The 25,175-nt window shown below is 50.2% G+C and overlaps 1 protein-coding gene across 1 annotated transcript in view; it reads right to left on the minus strand.

Moving 5' to 3' along the window:
- The window catches only part of OSMR (oncostatin M receptor), a 34,492-nt gene that overhangs the window by 2,262 nt on the left and 7,055 nt on the right, over window positions 1-25,175 (minus strand). Inside the window, exons 3-16 of the mRNA XM_080678138.1 lie at window positions 23,181-23,352; window positions 20,311-20,586; window positions 18,781-18,910; window positions 18,065-18,216; window positions 17,312-17,454; window positions 16,872-17,025; window positions 13,858-13,934; window positions 12,125-12,347; window positions 10,028-10,213; window positions 8,780-8,884; window positions 7,741-7,914; window positions 6,162-6,329; window positions 2,485-2,566; window positions 118-190 (exon numbers count right to left, since the gene is read on the minus strand). Of these exons, the coding sequence (XP_080534264.1) occupies window positions 118-190; window positions 2,485-2,566; window positions 6,162-6,329; window positions 7,741-7,914; window positions 8,780-8,884; window positions 10,028-10,213; window positions 12,125-12,347; window positions 13,858-13,934; window positions 16,872-17,025; window positions 17,312-17,454; window positions 18,065-18,216; window positions 18,781-18,910; window positions 20,311-20,586; window positions 23,181-23,352 (2,115 nt within the window). The remainder of the gene's footprint in view (window positions 1-117; window positions 191-2,484; window positions 2,567-6,161; window positions 6,330-7,740; window positions 7,915-8,779; window positions 8,885-10,027; window positions 10,214-12,124; window positions 12,348-13,857; window positions 13,935-16,871; window positions 17,026-17,311; window positions 17,455-18,064; window positions 18,217-18,780; window positions 18,911-20,310; window positions 20,587-23,180; window positions 23,353-25,175) is intronic.

Here is a 25,175-nt window from a genome sequence, read left to right on the forward strand (position 1 = left end):
GAGGGCATGGCTCGCTCCGTGTCTTCCTGGGAAGTCCACGGAAGTACGATTGCTACAGCCCAGCCGGGGCTGGAGTTTCATAGGCCTATGGTTTCCATGCAATTCCCCAGCATTTACCTTGGGTTTTAGTAAGGACCGGACGCTGCTCTTGTACGGGTCTGGAATGTCAGGATAGCACGTCTCCTTCATCCTAGAAAAGCAGTGAAAATGAGACTGAATCTGGCTTGAATGTGTCGGAAGAGTTACGAATGAGAACTCTGAAGTCAGATTCCTGGGTTGTAACCTTGCTCTGTGGCTCACTGACTGTGACCTTGGGCCAGCTGCTTAACCCTCGTGTACCTTTAATTTCCTCATCAGTTCCATGGAGACAATGAGGGTGCACAGGGTGGGGCAGTGAGATTGAGTGAGTTGTTATATGTGAGCACTTAGATCAAGCATGTCAAACTCAAAGGCTAACACGAGCCAAATAAACAAGGTTTAAGTGTACGTGGCCCTCAAAAAAACAAAAGCTTCAATTTTCATAGAAATGTAGGTTTATTTCGAAAGAGACATGCTGAATACCAAGGGCTGAAATAAATGAGTAACTGTTAACATAAAATAATAGAACATTTTATAAAAATTAATATTTTTTCTTGAACATTAACTTACCAGACACCGAATAACTGCACAAATTAATAAGCGTAACGCAAATAAACCTATTTTTCTTATTCTCTGAAAGCAAAATATTTCCTGTTGTGCACACCAAACAAGTCAGTCCAAGACTAATGACGTGGCCATTGGCTGCCAAAATATTCGCTGCTGGTATTAGTGGAGAGAAATGGTATGCCTGCCATAAGTCACATAAAGGACATGAATGCACACAATTATAGGAAACAGTCATTAGCAAATGTTGTAGTTTGTTATTAATAACTAGTGCCCAGTGCACGGATTTGTGCACATTGAAAGGAAATTAATTAGAAGAAATATTTTAATATTGCCATTTGCCCTTTCTCTATAATAGAAGTGTCAGAGATGAAAGAAAATTAGTAAAATGTATGTGAAAATAATATGTAAACTGACTAATAAACAACATGATATAACAACAAAGACATGATATAAAAAACATGACTGATAAATTGATTAAACTTATTCTAATATCTCTCTATATACCACATTGAGTAAAAACACTTTCAGAGTACTTGACTAATTTCCCTTGTGATTAAGTATTTACAACTTTAACATCATATGCTCTTTGAACTCAAGAGAAAGCAACATATAACTGACCATGTCTGAAAACGGGTTCAGGTAGGAATATTCCTACTCTGTCTAGAGCAGCGGTTACCAACCCATGGCCATGGACCACTGGTGGTTGGTGAGGTCTGAAAGGTTGGCAACCGCTGGTTTAAGGAAACCTTTGGAGCAGCTGTCACCAACCGGTGGTCCATGGACCACTGGTGGTCATAATGTCCGATGGTCTAGAGTTTGTCCTTGTGATTTATTAATAGTCATTGCAAATGCTGGCATCATGGAAAACTGTCTTTCAATTAATTTAAATGGGAGGCCAGTGGCAGATGGAAACAGTTGTGCCAATAGTTGGTCTTCAGACATATTCTTTTGACGTTGCCGCTTTCTTTCAGCTTCAGAATGTCAACAAAAACAACCAAATTCATGATTGACAATGACAGATCAAAACACACATGTGCAGCCCTAACCAGTTTGGCTCAGTGGCTAGAGCGTTGGCCTGCGGACTCAAGGGTCCCGGGTTCGATTCCAGTCAAGGGCATGTACCTTGGTTGCGGGCACATACCCAGTGGGGAGTGTGCAGGAGGCAGCTGATCGATGTTTCTCTCTCATTGATGTTTCTAACTCTCTATCCCTCTCCCTTTCTCTCTGTAAAAAATCAATAAAATATATTTTAAAAAACAAACAAACACGTGTGCGATTGGCACCAGCTAGAGTTTTATATGTATTGCGCATGTGTGACTCAACGTTTATTTCTAAATTGCCAGCACAGTCATATGTCATATGTACCAGCCAGTCGGTCGGACAGTCGGATGAACAGACAGTCAGTCAGCCTTATATATATATAGATTATGTATAATAGGATACTGTAAAAATTAAGTTATGAAATTTTTACTAAAATGTCTCTTACATACTGTTATATAGGCTGGGCCATAAAAATATTTGTTGTGGGCCACATATGGCCCGTGGGCCTCGAGTTTGACATGCTTGACTTAGAACACTGCCAACTGCATAGTGAGTGACGTACAAACATTCGCTGTTGTTATTGAACAAGTCTTTCATCTTTTTAAATGGTTATTGTTTCCTTTATATATTGACCCCAAAAGCAAAATGTTGAACATTTTTTCAACTTTCCTCATAGCCTCCTCTATCCTTTTCCTTTCCAGCTTATTCCTCATATTATTGGTGTGATTTCTGTTTATCAGACTTCTTTCCAGAGTTCTCCCTGACTCTCTTCCTGGATAACCCCCCCCACACACGTACCACTGACTCTTCACATAGCACAGGACCGTGAGGAGCAGGAGGAGGAAAACCATGGGGAGGAGGATGCGGATCAGTACATGGGCTGAAAGAGAAAGAAGGCGATATTTTAAATGAGTACCTTTCCCTCCTCAAAGGAAAAAGAAATAAGTTTAAGGTTGAGAGTAACTTCATGTGTTTATTATTTCTCAAAAGTCTACATGTGTAAGATTCAATAACGGATCTGCCTGCCTGGGGTGGGGGCGGCAGGTGGGGGGGACAGACAACCAATCAGCCATCACAGGGCACACTTGCCCTGACACTTGTGACCAGACCCAATACCTCCTCTGATACATGGGCCATTGCTCCCAACTCTCTACCCCCCGTGTTGGGATTCTACTCTGCCTTCTGGCCCAGGTGTCATGGTGAGTGGCATGTCCTTCTCTGCCCCGGCACTTGGGGCCCAGCCACGGCCTGGGTTTGCCAATGGGATGGTAGTAGTTCATGTCGATGCACTCGCTCACAGTTTCACTTGCCCTCTGTGCGCGTGATAGGCGCCAGGACGAGACTGTGCCCCTCATCGCTGCTGCCCCTTCCGCCTGAGCCCCAGGGAAGCTGCATGAAACACACCTGCGCCTGCCTGGTCCAGCGAGCGTGAGCATAAAGAGATTTTGGTTTTCTGTACGCCACTGAGATTGTGAGGCCTGACTTCCTGATCTGCCCTCTCTGAGGGCGATGGGAGACACGCCGTTGGGCAAGAAGCATTTGTCCCCAAACCTGGGGTTTGCACCCCTTCTAGTTCGTCTCTGATGTAGTGATGTAGTAACTGGATAATGACTCCATTGCTGTTTCTCTGACAAGTCAGCCCAACCGGAGCTTCATTTCCTTGGTGCCCCTCTTCCTGTTCCCACTGCGTGCCAGCCACCATGAGGAATGCCACTGGCTGTCGCACCCTCTCTGACAAATGCTAAGTGCACAGGGAGGGTCTGGAGGCTGACGGCCATTCACGTGGAGTGGATTCTGTCTCTCCATGTGCTCCCTGCCCTCCCCAGGCCCTGGCCCCACCACGTGCTGTCCTGGAAGGAATGGGGTTGGATTGGGGGCGGGGCGGGGGGAGGGGAGTGCTAGAGTTTTGTAAGGGAGGGCAGGCCCGGGAAGATGCCCAGCTGGTGCTCCAAGGCCGCCCAGCTCTGGAGAAAAGGATCCAGATGGTGAGAGGGTGGCAGGCACCTGGACAACTGGCCGAAAGGAACCCTGACACCAGTGAGAGGGAAAGAGACTCTGTCCTGACACCACTAAAAGCACCTGGCTCTCCAAATCCGCCCCTTTGACGACTACAGCTGGCTCAAAATTGGGGTAAATCACGGACTTTTCAAATGTAACTGAGAGCAAGCCTGGGGACCGGACCATAGTAGTGTCCAAACCTCAGACTGGTTTGCTAAACTTTTCACTGGATGAATTTCCACAAACTGAACACACCCCAGTGACCAGTACCCCAGTCAAAGAAAGGAACGTTACCAGCTCCCAGAGAGCCCCCTGGTGTCCCCACGCAGCCACCTCCCTCCCAGGGGGACCGCTGCTTTGTCTTCAGTAGCACAACCCACGTGCCTCTGTGCTCTGCGTGGAATCAGACAGAAGGGGCGGGCCTGCGCTTTGTCACTCAGCAGGGCATCTGTGAGGCGTCCATGCCACTCTTGTGATGGCAGAATGGCACTCTCGTCGCTGCAACTTATTAGGCAGCAACTTATTTACTTTCTAAGAATAATCAATATAATAACTAGAGTCACAGCCAAGGCTAAGGAGGTTTGCACAAAGAAGGGAGATAAGTGAAAACAGAAAGTACACTTGAGAGAGAATTATATGTATTATATATGGGTGTGTACACACACACCTCTACCAGCCAAGTAAATACCAAAGAGAGAAGAAAAATAGCCTGAAAATAAATTAGAAATTAACTCCAAATGGCAAGAGGACTCAAATATTGTGCCTCACTGACTGAAATCTGTATCTGGCTTAGAGATATGGGCCATGTTCCTGTGACCTGCCTTAGACACATGGGCCATGCTCCATGATCTAACTTTGAGACGTGGGCTATGGTCCTGTGATCTGCCTTGGACACATGGGCTGTGTTCCATGATCTAACTTAGAGACGTGGGCTGTGTTTCATGACCTGCCTTAGACACATGGGCTGTGTTCCATGATCTGACTTAGAGACGTGGGCCGTGTTTCGTGACCTGCCTTAAGACACATGGGCTGTGTTCCATGATCTGACTTAGAGACGTGAGTCATGTTTTGTGATCTGACTTAGAGACATGGGCCATGGTCCCATGATCTGCCTTAGACACATGGGCTATGTTCCATGATCTGACTTAGAGACGTGGGCCGCGTTCCCGTGACCTGCCTTGGACACATGGGCCATGTTTCATGGCGGCAGCGAGTGCCCCAAGCTGCACCTGCAGTCATGTGTCCCCATCACCGGTCAGGGACCCTGGGCAGCACTTCCATCCAAGGAGCCCATCCTGTCCCACAGCCCCACCTTCAGCAAAGGGACCCAGCACTCGGGACAGCTGGTCACGTCAGGCAGACATCTCAGCCTGTTTGTCTTTCATGGAGGAGCTTCTTCAGAGACCCTTCCCGCATGGACCCCCTGTGCCCCCTGCTGACACCTGCTTTCTCCTTCCTCCATCAGTCTGTCCCCCACCTTCCTGTTGGGTGCAGGCCAGGCTTTGCCAGGAGACTCCTATTTACCATTAATCGCTTCCTACCATTCTTCTTCCTTCGTTCTTCATCTTTTGGGCCAAAGCATTTTGAAAATATGGATCTCTTTTTTTTTAAATCCTCACCCAAGGACATTTTTCCATTGATTTTTTTTTTTTTTTTTTTTTTTTAGGGAGAGTGGAAGAGAGAGGGAAAGGCAGAGAGAAACATCGGTGTAAGAGAAATACATTGATTAGTTGCCTCCTGCATGAGCCTTGACTAGAGCCTGGGCCGGGACCAAGGTAGGTGCCCTTGACCGGAATTGAACCTGGGGCCCTTTGGTCCACAGGTTGACGCTCTATCTACTGAGCCAAACCAGCCAGGGCTGAAAATATGGATCTCTTTATCTCACCCTTTCCCCACCAAATCTGCAAACACCAGGTATGGGAACACATACTTCTTGCCCAACTGCACCCACCTCTCATCATACCCACCTCTCATCACCCCCGGAGAGGCCCAGTCCAGGAAGCAATTAGTTCACCACCGAGTGAAACCAGCTCAAAAGCCAGCTGCCTTGAGCCCAGCGCTAGGAACACACCACTGCCTGCCCCCACGGACTCGTGCGGCTGTCCCTCAGCCAGCACTAAGCCATCTGCGACTTTCAAACTGGCTGGCCTGAGCGCCAGAGCAGTGCCGGGGGCAGGAGAGAGGCAGGAGCAGGTTCCGGGCCACGATCAGTCCTATTAGCCCACTCAGCTGTTTTCTGTAGGGCAATTCTGTAACATTTTCTGTGAAACAGTTTGGTCTAGAGCAGTGGTCCGCAAACTCATTAGTCAACAGAGCGGCAAACCGTGGCTCTCGAGCCGCATGTGGCTCGCGAGCCGCAGTTTGCCGACCACTGGTCTAGAGACAGAGCGCTTCTGATCCCAACAGAGCCAGGTGTGTGTGTGCTGGGGCGGTTCCCGGGCTCAGGGAGGCAGCGGCCTTGCCCTGAGGACACTCACAGTGCTGGTCAGGGGTGGTGACCTTGGTGAAGGCCTGGGCCGGGCCCTCGCCGGCCCTCGTGTGCGGAGTGACCAGGAACTCATAGAAGGATTCTGGCTGCAGGTTCTTCACAACAAATGTCTTTTGCTCTGGGTTGTCGATGTCATGTTTGCAACATACTGAGTTATCTGTGGTTGAAAAAACATTGAGCGTGTGAGAGAGCTGGCGCTAACACTCCTGTTGACTCAGCACTGTGAACATTTTTAAACCAACAAAAAAATCAAATCGTAATTTCATCATGCAGGGGCATTTTCAGGAGATGGCAAGAAAGGCAAAACATCCACCAGGCAAGAGATGTTGGTGATCAGGGGAGAGCGCACAGCTCTGTAACAGGTGGCAAGTTCTTGCCAGAGACTTAAACATACATCTCATAGCCCTGGCCGCTATGGCTCAGTTGGTTGAATGTTGTCCCCTGCACCCAACCGTCTCATATTGATTCCTGGTCAGGGTGCATAGGGGAGGCAACCAGTCGATGCTTTTCTCTCCCTCTCTTCCTCTCCTTCCTCTCTAAAGTCACTACAGAATAAAGACATCGCATAGACGCAGATAACAAAGTGATGGTTGCCAGAGGGGAGGGGGCTGAGGGTTGGGGTGAGAAGGGTGAAGGGATTAAGAAGTACAGATTGGTAGTTACAAATAGTCAGGGGTGTAAAAAACAGCATGGGGAATATAGTCAGCAATGTTGTAATAACTGTCTACGGTGTCAGGAGGTACTTGAATTACTGGGGGACCACTTCGTAAATTATATAAGTGCTAACCACTATGCTGTACACTGTGAACTAATATAAAGTAACTAGAGGCCCGGTGCACCGATTTGTGCACCGGTGGAGACCTCAGCCTGGCCTGTGCCCTCTCGCAATCTGGGATCCCTCAGGGGATGTAGTAGTGCACGAAGCGGCAGGTGGCTGGGGAGGAGCCCGAGCCCAGGCCGGGCACTGCGCTGCTCCCACTCATCCCGCACCCACTGTGCCTGCGGCCGCCGCCACTCAATAGGCTGGCTGCCACTCCCCTGTGGTCTCCGGGCTGCAGAGGCCAGCCGTGAGCCCTGCACCTGGCGCCCACTGGTCAGCTGAGCAGTGCTCCTGCTGTGGGAGCGCACTGACCACCAGAGGGCAGCTCCTGCATTGAGCGTCTGCCCCGTGGTGGTAGTGCGCGTCATAGCAACCGGTCGACCGGTCATCAGTCTTTCAGTCACTTAGGCTTTTATATATATAGATACTGAATGCCAACTGTAATTGAAAAAATTTTTAAAAATACCTAAATAACCTTTAACAAGGTCAAAGGGAAAAAGGAAAGGGGGTTAGCAAGGAAGTTTCCTTTGTGGCAGGTTTTCTTAAGGAGATGGTGGGACCACAGGTGCTTCTAAAAATATCAGGCCACATGGTTTTTAAGTTAAAATATTGGCCCCCACCATCCTGTCCACCTATGAACTTGCTTAAGAACCTGTTTGACCTGCAAGAATAGACACAGTCAGACGGCAGCCTGCCCCATGATTTCAAATAGTGACATGTTACAAGGGTAAACAAACACGCATGTCACCTGGGAGGACTGCCTTTGTGAACCCTGGGTGGCACTGCTCCGCCTGGGATCGCAGGTAGACGCGGTACCCTCGGATGAAACCAGGCTGGGAGTCAGTGGCGTAATCCTTCCAACTCAGAGTGAAGGAGTGGGATGTCAGGTTGTTTATGGCCACGCGAGGGTTGTCCGCAGGAGCTGGGAAGGAAGTCGGGGTAAGAAGAGTCAGGATTTGGAAATATTCTCTAAGTGTTCCAGGACCCCTGCAGATGCCATCATCCACGGAGGCTCAAGTCCTTATATAACGTGGTGTGTGGTGTAGAACAGTGCGTATGGTTGGCACTCCACATCTGTGGATTCAACCAAAGACGGATCAGAAACTGTATTTTTCATTATTAAGTTGGGAATCTGTGACAGGAAACCCAGAGATGTGGAGGCCTGATTGTATATTTATTGAAAAAAAAAAAACCCTCATGTAAGCAGACCCACGCAGTTCTAAACCATGCTGTGCCAGGGCAGCTGCATCTAGAATTCAGGAACAGACGATTTCTAAAAAAGCCTTGTTCTCTTTTTGCTGTGTGACCTTGTGCTGCGTTTCTACATCTGTGAAAGGGGAGGCTTAAACAAGAAGGTTCTGAGCCTCTTTCCAGCTCTCCCAAATGATGCCAAGGCACAAGTCTTCTAGAGGAAAAGGTAAGACCCCTCAGCCTGCCCCAGCCCCGCAGCCTCTGGGGTTGGCTGTGGTCCTCCTTTCAGTGACATAAGTCCCCCTGCACAGAGTAAGCGCCATGTTGACTGAAAACAGTTTCTCTGAGCAGGGAAATATGAACTCTGGGAAAATTAGCAATGGCTTGGCCCTCTTTTGCAAAGCATTTATACATTGTGTTCAGTGAAAATGTCTTATGTTAGTATGATTTAAAAGTAATTTGTTAAGAACGCAATGACCAGAAGCAAGAAGACACTGAACTTAGGCACGGTGGTGGAATCTTCCTACACCCCAAGCTGAGTCTCTGGATTGTTCTGAGCAAGCCTGCCGTGGGCACATCACAAGCTTTCAACTCACCTAGTTCCTGGGAGTATCCTGTCTTCCTCTCCAATAAATAGGCTGTCCTTTCTGGAGAAATTCCATAAATCCTGAAGTTGTATCGGACCCCTGGTCTGAAAGCATCTAGAGAAGAAAAATCAACAGGTTTTCACTGACAGCACAGGATGACCTTCTCTTTCCTTCTGAAAAGGAAAAGAAGGAAAACGGAAGTTGTCCCCTTAGTAATCTCCTCGGGGTTGCTGCCCTTCATCTCCACTGCCTGCCCTCCCTGCACTGGCCTCGGAGTCCTCCATTGTCTCCAGGGACTGTTCTCTTCATCAGCCCTGGAGGAAGCGCTCTCCAACACGTGTGCATGACATGTGGGCATGACACCTCGGGCGTGTGCATGACACGTGGGCATGACACCATGCAGAATTCGACCAGAGAGCCACTGCCAGCCCTCCTGTCACTGCAAACCCCTCCAGCGACGTGCCTTCTCTCTGCCCAGGAGAGCCAAGCGTCTGGAAGGCTTTGCTTCCACCTTCTCGCTTCCCCTTCACACTGCAATCCACCTGCAGCGCCCACCTTGCCACCGACATTCTCTAGCCAAGGGGAACCTTGCCTCCTCAGTCCCCAAGGGCCGATGAATGCCCTCAGGGGCCTCTGTCACCCTCTGGACCCAGACAATTCCCACATTTTCACCTTGAGTCCAGCAGATGGCGCTACCAACCCCGGCTCAAGCCACAAACCTAGGCTCCTTTGATTTTGCTAATACAGCAGTCTTGAAATTACAAATCCAATGTGGGAGGCAAGTTCTGTATGTTCCATTAAAGTTGAAGGAGGAGATGGTCGAAGCCCCTCACTGTCCTAAACGTCTCCCAAATCCACACACTTCTTTGCTTTTGTAAACGCTCTCTGGACAACTGTTAGAATGCTATGCTGCCACTCATCTGAGACCACGAATTCATGAAAATTATGAAACCCTCTCCCAGGCTTAGGCTCAGATATTCTCTGGCAAAGTACTGGTGGATCTAAGGTCAAACCTCAGGCCACATCATTTGCAACATTGGAAATCCTAGCACCCATGCTGGATCAGTAATTTCAAAATGATGAATTTATCACAAAGCATCTTCGAGATGGTCCAGACATCCTAGCCCAGTGGTCGGCAAACTCATTAGTCAACAGAGCGGCAAACTGTGGCTCGCGAGCCACAGTTTGCCGACCACTGTCCTAGTCGATCGTGCTGCAAGGTGGATGGGACAAGATGGTGACGTGGAAGGTTCTCACCTGAGCTGATGACGGTGCTGGTGGCATTGGGGCCCAGCTTTTCCCACTGGAGATCGCAGGGCGATTCCCGGGGACCATCACACCAGTCCACCACGTAGCCTATGACATCTCCAGGTGGCGGTTTCCAGGACATAAAGACTCCATCCTCTGTGCCTTGAACTCTTTCTTCTTTAACCTCTGCTGTTTCTTAGATGTGAGGGGTGGAAATCGAGGCGAGGACAACAAGAGAAAAGACAATTGGGGTATGTACTAAGTCGCGTTACGCAAGGATGTGCACGCTCCTCATGGCCAAGGCTGCCACCTCAGCGTAGTTTATGTGCCCGGGAGTCTTTGTAGGTCTGACAACTGGGGAAAAGGTGACATGGTCTTAATGGACCGACTTAAAGCAGGGTTGCTCTACATCCTGCGGGATGAGAATGCCCCCATATCCCAAGGCTGACTGTGTCCAGGCAGTGGTCTCAGCTTCCATCCGAGAGGAGCCAGACCCCCATCAAAGAGTGAGCCCACCGGCAGCTGCCCCAAAACTCACCCACTGCGGACCACGTATTGCATGGTACAGACAGACACTAAACATTTACTCTATCTGCCTGCAGTTCCAGTTTCACCGGGTGTCCTGTATTTTATCTGGCTATCCTGCTTACTGCTGAGCATTATGGGAAAGCATGGTGCTGCTAACTTTGCCAGGGCACCCCATGACTACACAGCTGGGGCGCCCAAAGGACCGTGCAGCCCTGGTACAAGGCAAAGGGCCTCGTGTGTACCCTACCGACAGGGCTTCCCTCTCCCTGCAGCAAAGACACAAAGCTCTCTCACATGGCAGCAGCATTTTTCACGTCACTCCTTCACACTAAGATCTCACCCAGAGTTTAGAATCCTAACTCTTATCAAGCTGCTTCTTTACAACTGCAAGACTGTCTTGAGGAGTGGAGGTAGAGGCGGAAACGGGCGTCACCTCCTGGGTCTGTCTCAGAGTACGCCTGTGTCTTTATCCACTCTAGTGCGGGGAGGGTCTGAAGGCTGGAACGGGGAAGGAAGGTATGGTGGGAACCCCGAAACAGACAGACAGCAGCGCTCAGCAGCATCCGGGCTGGGCCTCCGGAGAGGCCGCCTTTCTTTTGCCTCCCCACCCCCGGGGGAATGGGATGCCTGCTTTTCCTGCTCTGGTTCCAATGAGGACAGGACGTTGTATACAGTCATTTCCCCTGATAAGTGCTGGTCTTGGCAGGCAAAGCTTATGTTAAATAACTCCTTAGTTCTTCTGCGCCACGATCCTACTTCCTCTTTCTTACTTGATGTAATGCATAGTTCTTATAAAACGAAACACCACCACCCTCTAATCTAGCCCACGTAACCCCAGTTTAAGCCCAATTGAATGATACATGTATGCCACCTGACCTCACCCGTAAGCAGGGTCTGAGGATGTAATGGTAGTGGCAGTGTCGCAAGGTTCATGAGTGACCCAGGATGTCAACTGTATTATGTTGAAGCCTGCATCGACTCAGAGTGTTCCCGGGGGTTAGTGCACCCAACCCCCATTCCCAGCTCTCCAGAGAAGGAAGTCAATGTCACCACTGATTTTACGTGCAGGGTCATTCCCACCTTCTCCTTTCACGGGCGAAGAGGGGGGGAGCCAGTCCCCACGTTTACTCTACAGCTTTGGCAAAGCCCCTCTGGAGATATGATACTGGTTCTTTTGGGCTCTGGAATGTTCATGGGCTCTTTACAGGCGGCAAAGACTGACAATGGTTCATAATATCATACCTGCAACTCATCCTTCATAAGCGCAAGTCACACACCATCTGCCACTCTCTGTTAGGACTGTTGGTTGGTGGTGTATTTATTTGAGTAAATTTGCGATAATTCCCCCAGTTTGTTGAAGAGTCGCCAGGGCAGAAATGGCCCGAGCGATGGCTGAAGTCCTTCTCCCCACACGAGGAGGACTGTCCTGGGGAGCCCACGGACACGCCTGGACCAAAGGGGAACGGCTAACACTGTGGTCGCTGGACGTTCTGTCGCCCCAAGTGCCTGTCTTTCCGACTCCCCCATCTCTCCTGGTAACATCACCAACGCTCTCCCAGAGGATAAAACACAACTCACGGTTCCTGGGGTCCCCGGCGATGGTGATCACAGACGCGGGAGATGCACCCGCACCGTTGCTGGCCGTGACGCGGATTTGGTGCGAGCACCCGTCGAGGCTGAGTTCTGTGCCGTTGGCCGGAGCAGGGATGGAAAGGAGCTTGGAGCTGGAGGGTCTGGCCAGGTTTTCTGTAGTTACATTGTAGAACAGGATCTTCCCATGGGCCTGCGATTTGGACAGTGGCTGAAAAACATGGACACTCGTTTCAAAATGGGCTTCCCTCTGGAAGGAGTTTGCACGCTTACGTCTTCATCTTTTCTGTCCCTCAAATGCCTACACACACACATGCACACCCACCAACAAATTACCATGGTTTAATAGAGAAAATAACCCCTAAACCCAGCCTTTCCCCAGGCCGTCTTCTCATGCTGAGCAGAGAGCCGGCTCCGGAGGGCTGAGCTCCTCCTAACGTGGCCACAGAAGAGGGAGCGAGTCAGGAATCAAGAGAACGGGGGTGGGGCTGGGGGTGGGGGCTCTCTAACCGGGATTTAAAAGAGACTGAGTGGATACTGCGGGGAGAAACCATCCATGAGCCCCGGCAGAGGGCCCGACTCCTGTCCTCACCCCCCCTCTGCCGCAGCTGTGCACCCGCTTCCCCATGGCCCATGGTCCCTCCTAGAAGACTCCCCGGTTGCAGAGAATTCCCTGCTCACCTAGTCCCAAGCCCACTCCCAGGGCCTGCCCCTCAGCCCTGCCCTCCCAAGGACCGATGGTGCCCCCTAGACCTGAGACCGGGTGGGCAGGACGTGGACAGGTGGACTGGCATGTCCACACGTGTGCACACAGGGCTCCTGGCGGAGAGGCCAGAGTGGGGGTGGGAAGAGAGCGGGTGGGTGTGGCTGGGGCCAGCTCTCTCAGGGTGGCCAAGCGCTGGTATCAACCGCTGGGCACCTGAGAGCTCTGAACACAAACCTGGCCTTCTGGGTGGCCAGGGGCATATTCGTCAAGGTCAAAGGGCACCATAGAGGTTATATTACAGTGTTTTAGCTTGACTCGAAATTACCTAACCACATCCTAAGAGGGAAGAATGAACTCAATCACATCCTTTCTTAACATCCTGGTCTGCAAAACAGTTGTTTTGTCAATTAAATGGTAATTGGAACGTTTGCACAAGCATCATTTTACAGGCCCTCTGGGCGGGCCACTGACCAGGGAAAACATCTTGTGACTCCCCGGCTCGGCCTCTGCCAGATGAGCATCTAGGGACAACGGACCTCATCCTCGCTCCCAACCCCCCACCTACCCCGAGGGCCCTCCATAAGCTTCCTCGGGGAGCTCGACTCCTCTTTTCTGGTCGACTCCCTTGCACACAGCCCTTTCCGTAAACTGTCTGCTTGATCTTGTACTGATTTCTACCACACTGAGACTCAAGGACCTGGCATTCAAAGTCTGATAACACTCGTGCCCTGGGGTTTGCACAAGTTGGAGGGGGCCCGAGTAGAGGCTACAGAGAGGCAGGTTCTGACAATGAGAATGGTCATCTGTGCAGTGGGCGGTCAAGGTCAAGGACAGAGCAGTGCAAGCATTAGCCACATGGGTGTGGAGTGGGGTTCCCCCACTGGGCGACGCCTGCCGCATTCACGGTACGGAGCCCCCTAAGTGCCCTACATTGGAAGACTGCACCCAAGTCTGCTTTGTTTCCCGTGAAAGACGGGGCCAAAGAAAGCTGGCCCTTTGGATCAGTGCATCTCACCTTCCAGAATAAAGTGACATTACAAGATCCCAGCGTTGACCTCACGCTTCTCCAGACATCAGGAGCCGTGGAGGGAGCTGAAATGAACCAAGGAAAGTTCCTGGGTCACAATATGAACGCAGAACAATACATTCCAGCTTCCAGTGACAACGGCTATCCGGGAGGCTTCTCCCTCTCACGCTTTGTGACTTTTCTGCCCACTTATCCATGGCCACCTGTTCATGCTTCACTAGGCACACATAGTAGGTGCTTAACAAAAGGTCTTCTGTATCTGAATAGGACGTCACACTGGAAGCCCTTTATGAACACCAAGCCTTAGCTTCTGGAAGCCACCAAGAATTTTGGAATCATTTTGTCCATTAGACCAGTGGTCGGCAAACCACGGCTCGCGAGCCACATGCAGCTCTTTGGCCCCTTAAGTGTGGCTTTTCCACAAAATACCATGGCCTGGGCGAGTCTATTTTGAAGAAGTGGCGTTAGAAGAAGTTTAAGTTTAAAAAATTTGGCTCTCAAAAGAAATCTCAATCGTTGTACTGTTGATATTTGGCTCTGTGGACTAATGAGTTTGCCGACCACTGCGTTAGACCAATTCTAGGGGCTTAGTAAGGTAAATTCCCACACCGGCTGGGCTCTACTGAAGCCGATTTTAATTCGCTAAAGGAGCCGCTGGAGAAGCCAACATTAAATCAAAATCTTACTGAAATACTCAGGCCAACAGGGGGCCCCAAGTTCAATGCAAACTCTTAGCTGGTTCATAAGTTGGTGTTTGTAAGAAGAGACCACGGCGGCCTAGTTAATAGCACTCCACATATGTCAACATAATTTCCACCCACTGTCATTTGTGATTAGGCTGAAGTGTGATGATAATGCACACAAGCTCAAGCTTTCCAGCATTCACCAAAGTGCTCTCAGAGGTTAAAAAACAAAGTATGAATTCACCATCAGTAGTTTCATCTAATTTCTTGTCATTAACAAAAGCTAAGGTTAGTATTCTCAGGTTTATTAGACAATAATCTAAAAGAAACACAATTTACTAAAAACTCTATTTTTTTTTTTGCCATTTTCCTTTTGCACTTAAGTTTAATTATAATGTTGGAATAAATTTGCAAAAACCAAGCAAAAAAAGCAGCCTTATTCAAGTAGACATTCTTTAATAAAATACAACTGTGGAATATGCCATATTATTCTCAGGGCTTTCTGCAGCAGGGGGACCCTTGAGGAATCCACACACCTAGGGAAAATTATCGGGGTCCCGGGGAGTGTGCGGATGGGCAGGCTGGGCAGGAACCCCAGACAAGACGAGGAGGCCTGCTGAGCGTGACCAGTGACCAACCTCATGTGTAGATTCTGACGCAGGCAGTGCCGTCCCCACCCCCCTCAGTTAGAGTCACTGCTTTAAAATGAGCCTCCTCAAGTGAAACAGAAAGAGCTCTGCCTGCCTACAAACATGAACAATAAGATGGACTAAGATAGATACACGCAATCCTTTCTCTGGCCCTAAAATAGCCAGGTCTCAAGGTTGCAGTAACAACAGCAGGAGACAGAACTTGTGGAATCCAGCTCCGGGTGCGGGTGGACTCTGCAGTCAGCCTGCCTGGCTGCAAGGTGCAGCCACAGCCCAGTCACTGGCCAGGCCAGTTCATTATCCTCTGGACCTCAGTGTCCGCATCTATAAGGTAAGGATAGCAATAGTGCCGACTGCATGTTGTGAGGGTTAAGAGAGTAAAACACTGCTGGAGCTTTGAGCTGTGTCTGACACATATTACATACTCAATAAATGTCAGCTATTATTATTATTATTATTATTATTATTATTATTACTACTACTAGAGGCCCAGTGCATGAAATTTGTGCACAGGTAGGGTCCCTAGGCCTGGCTGATGATCAGGGCCATTTGGGGCTTTCTTTTCCCCAGCTGCCGGCCGCCGGCCGGGGCCTTCCTTCATTCTGTGCCACCCCCTGGTGGTCAGTGCATGCCATAGCCAGCAGATGAACTTCTGATGGGTTGAACTCCTGGGGGGACAATTTGCATATTAGCCTTTTATTATATAGGATTATTATTACTACTATTATTTCTCAGCCATTCACTAACTTTGCAAACTAGGAAAGTCTCTTCACTCTATGGGCCCAAATTGCTTCATCAGTAAACTGGGCAACAGTAGTACTTCATTACCTTGAAGTAGGGCTGGGCCCTCTAGTCTTCTGAGGCCTATTTGAGCTCTAACACATAGTCACTTGGGAGAAAAATTCTCTGATCTTGAATATTGAGGAAATGGCCCCTGAGGGCATGACAGAGGGGCTCCCAGTTTGCTGTGGCTGAACCAGTGACTTATCAATCGCAATCAAGTTTCCAAATATCCTTATATTTCCAAACTTGGCCTGGAGTTATTTGGCATGAGACCAGTGCTTTCCTTGGCATGGATGCTATGTTTGCTGGTCCTGAGTTAAAAGTCCGTACTAATTAACACAGCCCCAAGTCCAGCGGGAATCCAGCGATGCCAGGAGCTTAGAAACCACTTTGGCGAAAACAAAAATCAGAGAGAAAATAGAGAGTAGAAATAACACCGATGGGCAAATGTTCCAAGTGGATGTCTTCCCACTCATATCTCATTAGCCATTTAATTCAGCTTCTTTATCTTTTTTCTTTTTAAAAAATATATTTTTATTGATTTTAGAGAGGAAGGGAGAGGGAACGAGAGATAGAAACATCAATGATGAGAGAGAATCATTGATCGGCCGCCTCCTACATGGGCCCCCCTGGGGATCAAGCCCGCAACCTGGGCATGTGCCCTTGACGAGATCGAACCTGGGTCCCTTCAGTCCATAGGCCGACACTCTATCCACTGAGCCAAACCAGCGAGGGCCAGCTTCTTTGTCTTTTTAAAGATCGCACCCAGCCTCTTTTGTGGTACTTCCCCCTTAGTGTTTGGTACAAACCAAACTCTCAGAGAAGACAACCATCTCACAGCGGTCAGTTTAGATCCCTGCGTGAAACCCCAGGGATTGGAACGTACCGGCTTGGAGGGTGCTGAACTTCTGGCCAGCCCATGCACTCCATTTCCAGAAGTGCTTGGCAGCCGCACAGTGCACTCGGGCCATGTACTCTGTGGCGGGGGCCAGGCCGCTGAAGAAGTACTGACCGTCCACCTGGATGGAAGTATTGTGCTCCTTGAGGGAAAAGACGGAAGATCGGTGAGCGTTCTCCACTGCAAAGCCCAATCCCAGCACGGCACAGCCTGAGCTGGGCTAAGACCGGTTCTTCGTTGGGAAGAAAAATCTCTACAGCTCCCTTCTGAAAGTCTACAGTGAATTTCATGGACCTTTTTCAACCCTGAACACCCCGCACCATTGGAGCCCACAGAGAAATCAGAGTGTAGAGAGATTTTACTCCTCAGTCTCTCTGCTCTGGGCACAAAGGGGTTTCGGAAGATAGAGTAGTAAGCAGTGTCCTTACCTGTACCACTCTTCCTTCGCCATGGAGTTCCACCTGACACAACAGCGTGAAATAATTCCCCAGGGAATGTACTTTCCAGGTCATGGTGGCATTTGTGGTGCTTACACTTTTCAGGAATACATTAAAGGGAGTCATTGGGTGAACTGCCAAAAAAAAGGGAAAGAATAAGAACACAAAGTAAAAAGAGTTCAAGCACAGATCCAGAAGACTTTGGTAAATAAGCAGGTCTTTCCTCCTTTATTTATTCAGTAAGTGGTTTTGTTTATTTTTGAGAAAATGGCAAACAAAACCAGACTTACAGCCGGGATGGAGTAAGCCAACTGCAACCTTTCTCTCTCACTGATTATGTTAGAAATTCTGAACGAAACACAAAAAGAAACTACCTGAGGACTACTGAAATTAAATAAATCGGCCAGATGGAGGAGGGGCGTCTGAACTTGAAGAAGTGGTCCATGGGGAGAAAATAACAGAACGCAGAGTCTAACCAAAATAGGAAACCGGAATGAGAAGAATTACTGAATTGACATGAAATAAGGCATTGTCACCGTCCTCATTGTGAGGTTGAGCGGTAAGCTCATGGGTGCTTATTACATTATCAAAACCGACCAATCAGAGGGGACTGTGGGCCACACGTATGTCCACAAAGAGAGGCTATAAATGGTAACTTTTGCTTAGGATGTGAATTAGGCAAAGACCTGAAGCATATTCACGCCCCCCCCCCCCCCACCGCCTTGTGCCAAAGACAACCCTCACCTCGGTGCGTCAGGTTGAAGAGAATATTGACACTCCTCTTCCGGAAGTGGTTTTTAGCCGTGAGTGTGAAGTTATACGTTTCTTGTGAGTCTTGAGCTACTGGCCAAGTACACCAGTTTTTGTGTTTACAGGAATTCTCTTCCCCGGAAAATCTTAAAAACAAAATCACAATTTCAGGGTTTATGCTCTGGTCAATGAGGAAGTGCATCCCAGTCTCCCTTGGGAATGCTCAGTGGCTTTAAAACCATGTTCCACATGAGCGCATCCATCCATCATCAACCAACACCGCTGCCGAAAACACTGTTCCAGCAAGTTTGGTTTATGTGGTGACATATGGGACGGTGAGTCACCGACTCCCCCTCGCAGTCGGGAAGACCTCTCCTTCATTGACTTTGGATGGTCGTAAGAAGTTGGACATTAGGTAGACGCAGCTGGAACTATGATTTAAAAGGATGGAAGTATTTTCACACCAAGATGAACCAGTCATGGTCTGTCTTGTCATTTTGATGCTACACTTTCCTTGGATGAAACTCGGGTCGGACGCACTGCGCACTGCGACCAGCTAAGACCTCCTCGGACCGGCAGGGCGGTTTTAGCAGGGCGGTTTTAAAATGCCTGTTTAAATTTACGCAACATCTAAACATGGCCTTTGTTATGTTGTCACCAGGACTCAAACGAGGACGAATCTGTCAATAATGTAAGGAGAGCTCACTTACGATTCAAATAAAGTGTAGCGTTGGGAGCGGTATCTCCAAGAGTCAGTGTCACTCCCAGGATCCCAAGTGCAGTTCAAAATCTTGAAGTCCCGAGTCTCACAGGAAAAGCCCTTGGGCTCCTCAAGTACTTCTGTCCACCGGAAGGAAAGACAGACGAAAGGCCTCGTGAGTCAAAGACAAACACGATGCGGAGCTCCGGTGGGGTCTGACAGCGAAAGGGTCCCTTGCATGGATGTGTTCCAGGTGCACGCTCCGGCGCTGCATCATGTTGGCCCGTCTCCTCCCTCTCCCCCCTCCTCCCGTGCTTTTCCGTGCACCGTGGGCATGGGTGGGCACCGTGGGCATGGGTAGGCATCGTGGGCACGGGTGGGCATTGTGGGCACAGGTGGGCATCATGGGCACGGGTGGGCATAATGGGCATGGGTGGGCGTTGTGGGCACGGGTGGGCATCATTGGCATGGGTGGGCACGGGTGGGCACCGTGGGCACGGGTGGGCATCGTGGGCACGGGTGGGCATCGTTGGCACGGGTGGGCACCGTGGGCACGGGTGGCCTGCGTGCTGCTTGCTCAGCCCCGAGTGTGTTTGATGGATGTGGTACGTCCAGGCCTGCTGGTAGGCGCTCCGCAAGTGCTGCTCAGCCACAGAGCGAGCGAGTGAAAGAATAAAAGAACGAAGTCAGCGTTGCCTGGGGCTGCATTTCGGAAGCGTGGCTGACAGCCTGGGGGTTACGCGTGGGCTTCCAGGAAGTCGGTCAGATTTGGGGAACCTGCTACCTCCAGCAGCCAGGAGCTGGGAGCGCCAGAATGGTGCCGACCTGACCGAAGAGGCCAGGCCAAGGAGCACAAACGAAGTGGCAGGGAGCCCGGGAGGCCCTTGGTCAGGGAAGCAGCGAGGGCGCAGTCACAGACCTTGCCCTGATGTGCAGGGAAGGGCCGTCTCAAGACAGAACAGAGGAGCCACGGACGGGACGTGTGCACACAGAGCTACAGGAAACCCCAGTGCTCCCTCCCCACCACGGCCGCCCACGGGGGTGATGGGAGTGATGGCCTCACGTGCTGAGCCCCTACTGTGTGCAGCTAGCAGCGCAGGGGCAGCCCCCTCCGCGTTCACTAATCCTCACAACAGCCGTCATCGCCCCCCTCCCCAGGGGCAGACACCAGCTCAGAGAGGCTAAGGAATTTGGTCCACCTGGCAGGCCCAGCCCGGGAGAGAGTCAACCCCGGTGCCCGGACCCCAGCCCTGGCTGCCTCTCGGGGCCAAGGCAACCTGGGATATTTCCAGGTCATGACCTGAGCTTTCTCCCCTTAATACTCTTGGTTTCTAGGCAACCAATTGCCAACAAGGACCAGGCATCGACAGGAAATCCCGCTGGGATTGCTCCAGGGTTTCCTTTCCCGAGTCCCTCCTGGAAGACTTGGGAGGTCGGAGAAAATTGGACCATGAGTGGAAATGTGAACTGTGTTCTGGTAAAGGGGACCCACCGGTTCCTCAGGAAGCGGGGAGAGGGCAGGGAGAAGGCGCGTGCTTACTGGAGACAAAGAGAACGAGGCCTGGCTCGGTGCCGTTCACGTCTTTCTCGCAGAACATGTTCGACCCCGTGCTCCTAACGAAGGAGACGTTCGTCAAGGTGAACACAAACACGCGTGGGTCCAGCTGCTCTCCGCGGATCGGCTTGTCATCCATCTCACAGGATACGTCACTCTGAGCGCGACTGGAAACGTAGCAGATGGTGACATTGGAGCCCTCCTCCACCAGCTTATCTTTAGGGAGAACAAGCGGCGGGCCTTGTCCAAGCAAACGCTGAGCTGCAGGAGAAGAGAGGACATCTCGGTGAGAAAGGGACTCAGAATCCAAACAGCCCCTCCCGTCTCACTCTCCACAGTAACTTCAGCTGCTTCTGCCTTCTGGAGAAAATGGGGGCCTCCATCTCCGCGGCAAACCTATGAACGTGGGTGCACACCACACAGTCCTGCGCGCCAGGCTCCCAGTGTCAGGCCGCACGTGGCTGTTGTCCAGACCTCTTTACTGCGGCCTCTGAGGACTGCTGGGTCATTGCTCGTGGGGGGTGATCATGGCCTGCTCCGTGGATCCCAGCGGTGTGGGAGGCCCTGTCTGGAGTGGCATGTCCATTATCTCAGGTCATCCTTCCCCCTTCCTAACCGTAGGTCAGGCAGGACTGAGCCCAAGTTCACTCGAGTGGCAAAGTCACAGTCACACACGCTAGGCCTGGCCAGCTCCACAGCCACTTCCTGCACAATCTCTGACCTGTACTGTCCACCACATTCCCTCCCGGCTCCTCAGAAATGCCAGCCACTCAGCCATCTCCTTGGGCATCAGCCTCTCCCTGTGTAGGGCCCGCCTGCATGTGAGATCCTCCTGTCTCTCGCATTTTAAGCAACACCACCGCGCTCCCCAGGCATGCCTCGGCCCCCTCTCACCTCACAGCTGGCCTCCCTGGAGAGCTGCCTGTGCTTATCACTGCTCAGATTCCTTCACCCCCGACTCCCAAGCCCACCACAGTCCCGCTGCTGGCCTGCGAGGCACCACAGCTGACATCGCTTATGCCACCCATGCGGAGTGCCTGGCGTGGGGTGTTCTTTAAGGTCCCCAGGTGATTCTAACGTGTGACCATGGTTGGGAACCAGTGCATTGGGGGTTAGAAATAATCAGGTTTCCCCTTTATTCTTGAGTTAGTTTGGAGATGATAGTTTGGAAAAATGTAGTGTATTTTTTTTAAATATATTTTATGGATTTTTTATAGAGAGGAAGGGAGCAGGATAGAGAGTTAGAAACATCGATGAGAGAGAAACATCGATTAGCTGCCTCCTGCACACCCCCTACTGGGGATGTGACCGCAACCAAGGTACATGCCCTTGACTGGAATCGAACCCGGGACCCTTCAGTCCGCAGGCCGATGCTCTATCCACTGAGCCAAACCAGTCAGGGCTGTAGTGTATTTTTTTTTAATTAAAATAGATATGTTGTTTATACAGTTCATTCTCATTGCTGCTTTTTTAATCGCTGTTTTGTCTGTGAGCGAATCCCTCCTCCAGCAGTAGGATGCAATGGTTTCTGGGCCTCGGTGGTCTGGGTTGGAATTATGGCTACACCCCTTCTTGGATTGATGACCTTGTCTGGGTTTTTTTAACCTATTTGTGACTCCGTCTCCTCATCTGTGAAGCTGGCAGATGTGCAGATGTGCAGATGTGAGGACTCAGTATGTATAGTGCTTAAAACAGTGACAAGAATGTAGATTTAATTCTATTATTTAGTATTAAACTAACCCCTAGGCTACTCATGGGTTAATGTGTATCCATTTGAGATCATGCACTTAACAAAGAAATGGTTCTATTGGTTGGCATTCCAGATAACTTGGCAGGATATATAGTTGAGAGAACCAAATGATATTGCTTAGCTGAACCATAAGAAATGGTGGCATACCCACTGTAAAGTTTAATTACAGCAAAATTAAATTATCAAAATTAAGTGATAGTTAAAGTGTATTTATCTATAGTCTCATTACTCAAAGAATTGCTTTCATTTTTCCATATGTCCCTCCCTTCTCTCTACATTAGGGATACTGGCAAACTAACCGAGGGGTCAACGCCAGCCCACCATCTGTTTTTGTAAATAAAGTTTTATTGGAAAACAATCACCGTCATTCCTTTCCATGTTGCCTGTGACTGCTCCAAGGACACAGCGGCAGAGCTGCACACACACTGTGTGTCGTTCTAATACAAACATGTACAGCTTGTGTCCTGCTTGGTTCACTGAGCCTTCCACACACATTTGGAAATTAAATAAAAATGGTCTGGATTTGCATAATTATTTCAATGAATAGATTCAGAGGCCAAATCTCAGATGTCTCTCTCCTGGGGCCAAGTTTCACACCCAAGCTTGTTCGTTCCAATGGGAAATAAGCTTGTTCATTCCAATGGGAAATAAGCTTGTTCGTTCCAATGGGAAATAAGCTTGTTCGTTCCAATGGGAAATAAACTTGTTCGTTCCAATGGGAAATAAGCTTGTTCGTTCCAATTGGAAATAAGCTTGTTCGTTCCAATGGGAGTCAAAGGAAATGACTGGTGTCCTCTGAGTGCCTCAAAGAGGACCTCCACTATTTGACTATTGATCCCCAAATAGTGTTACATTAAACCCTTTCACTCTTTCATCGCCTCACTTCTTTTTTATTTTCTTAAACATTTTTATTGATTTCAGAGAGGAAAGCAGAGAGAGAGACAGAGAATCATTGATCGGCTGTCTCCTGTATGCCCCCTATTGGGGATGAGCCCACAACCCAGGCATGTGCCCTTGACTGGAATCGAACTTGGGACCTTTCAGTCCACAGGCCAACGCTCTATCCACTGAGCCAAACCAGCTAGGGCATCACCTCACTTCTTACCGTTTACTTCCACCCATGAGCTCCAGCTGCTCCAGACCCCCCGCTGGGGTGCCCAGGCATCATCCTCCTTCCCCCGGATCCTTACAAAGTGCGTCACACATTCCAGAGGCAGCTCGGATTCCCAGGTCCAGTGCAGGGTCTGGTTCTCCTCCACAGTGGTGCTATAGTTCTCCTGGAAGTCAAGAGAAATAGTTGGGAACGCAGCCATGCTGTCCTGGGAAAGGGCTTGCCTGGACTTACCCCAAAGCACACACCCCCTGCAACCCCACAGCATGAGCCAGGACCCGCCATCCTTCCCAGCCGGCTCCCCGCGCTCCGACGACGCAGCGAGGAACCGGCCAGAGCCTCTTGCTTCTCAAAGACTCAGCTCCCACCCCTCTGGGCCTCCAAATCCAGGGGGTCTAAGTGGAGCAAGTGAAAGGAAATGGAAGCAACTCAAGTCTTGGCGAAAGAGACCAGAGATGAAGTGCTCACAGTGCTGGCCACAAGGACCTGCTAAGAAAACTGCCAACTAGTAGAGAATCACCTGAGCCACGCTTTTCAAAGCAAGCGAGATCGATGGGTATGGTGTTATGTTCATTTTTAGCCAGGGCCTGATCAGGTCTCGGTAGAGAAAGCAATTCTCATGGAGCCAGGAGTTCAAAGGTCTCCCAGAGATCAACAGACGGCTCCCCGTGTCCCCCTTAGATTTGTGTCTCTTCTCTTCTCAGAGATGGTGGCCACATGGACCCTATCCCCTCCCTTGAGCTCCATCTGTCAAACCTTAGTTCCCAGAGATGTCAACCACCCAGGACCGCTCACACCGTTCCCCGGGAAGCTCACCCATGCAGAGCTGCAGTTTGGTCATTCTGTACAGCTTTAGTCTTCAGCTTCCTAAGACACTGGGACTTTATGCTCTAATTTGCTAGGCTTCCGTGACTCCTCTACACCTCACCTGCAATCTACTCCGACCCACCTCTCCCTGCAGGAATCCCCTCTGGACACAGCAGCTCACCCCCATTCTGGAATAACTCGCTGTTTTCCCACCTCCGTGTGGGCTCAGCGCCCCCACGTCCCCTCGGCCCTGGAAGCAGCCCCCCTCTCCTTCAGGAAGCCTTCCGTGCTCTTTCCTCCGGCTCCCTCCCAGCCTGCTCTCCTGAAGCCATCCAGCTGCTGGCATCCACCTGTGGCTGTGCTCCTGACTCATGGCCCCAAGAGAGAGGGACGTGCTGCAGTCTTCACACCCCAAGGCTCCAGGCATCCACGCAGCAGGCCTCAGAACGCCTGCATTCTGGCCCCACAGCTGGGAGACGGAGGCAACAAACCCCTGGCGCTCCCTGGGGAAACTGAGTCTGCTTCCAGGGCCCTAAGGGCCAATGGCAACCCCTGCAGTGAGGGGGTGGGCAATGTGCACGTCGCACAGCCTGGAGCTGGCAAATGCTGAGGCCTTCCCTCCCCGGGAGCCTCTCCTTCCCCGGATGCTACCCTTACACACCTCAGTCCCCTGGGCGCACCTGACTGCGCACCTGATCAATGCAAAACTCCGATGTGTAAGTCATTTATATATTTTTTTCATTTTTTAATAATATATGTTATTGATTTTTCTTTACAGAAAGGAAGGGAGAGGGATAGAGAGTTAGAAACAACAATGAAAGAGGAACATCAATCAATTGCCTCCTGCACACCCCCTACTGGGGATGCGCCCGCAACCAAGGTACATGCCCTTGACCGGAATCGAACCTGAGACCCTTCAGTCCGCAGGCTGATGCTCTATCCACTGAGCCAAACCGGTTAGGGCAGTTGTTTATATTTTATTCAGTGTGTGGCATCCCTTCATTTCTAGATTATAAAACATATGTTGTTAACTACCAGTTTAGTGGACCTGATCATTAATCACTATTTGATCTGAGAATTTCAAGTACACTTTGCTTCAATATTGTTCAATGTAAGCGCCAATACAAAGAAAAGGACTATACCAATCACGGTGACCTTTCTATAATATCAACAAGCCACAAA

Source organism: Plecotus auritus (genome assembly GCF_963455305.1).
Source record: "Plecotus auritus genome assembly, chromosome: 7".
Taxonomy (NCBI): Eukaryota; Metazoa; Chordata; class Mammalia; order Chiroptera; family Vespertilionidae; genus Plecotus; species Plecotus auritus.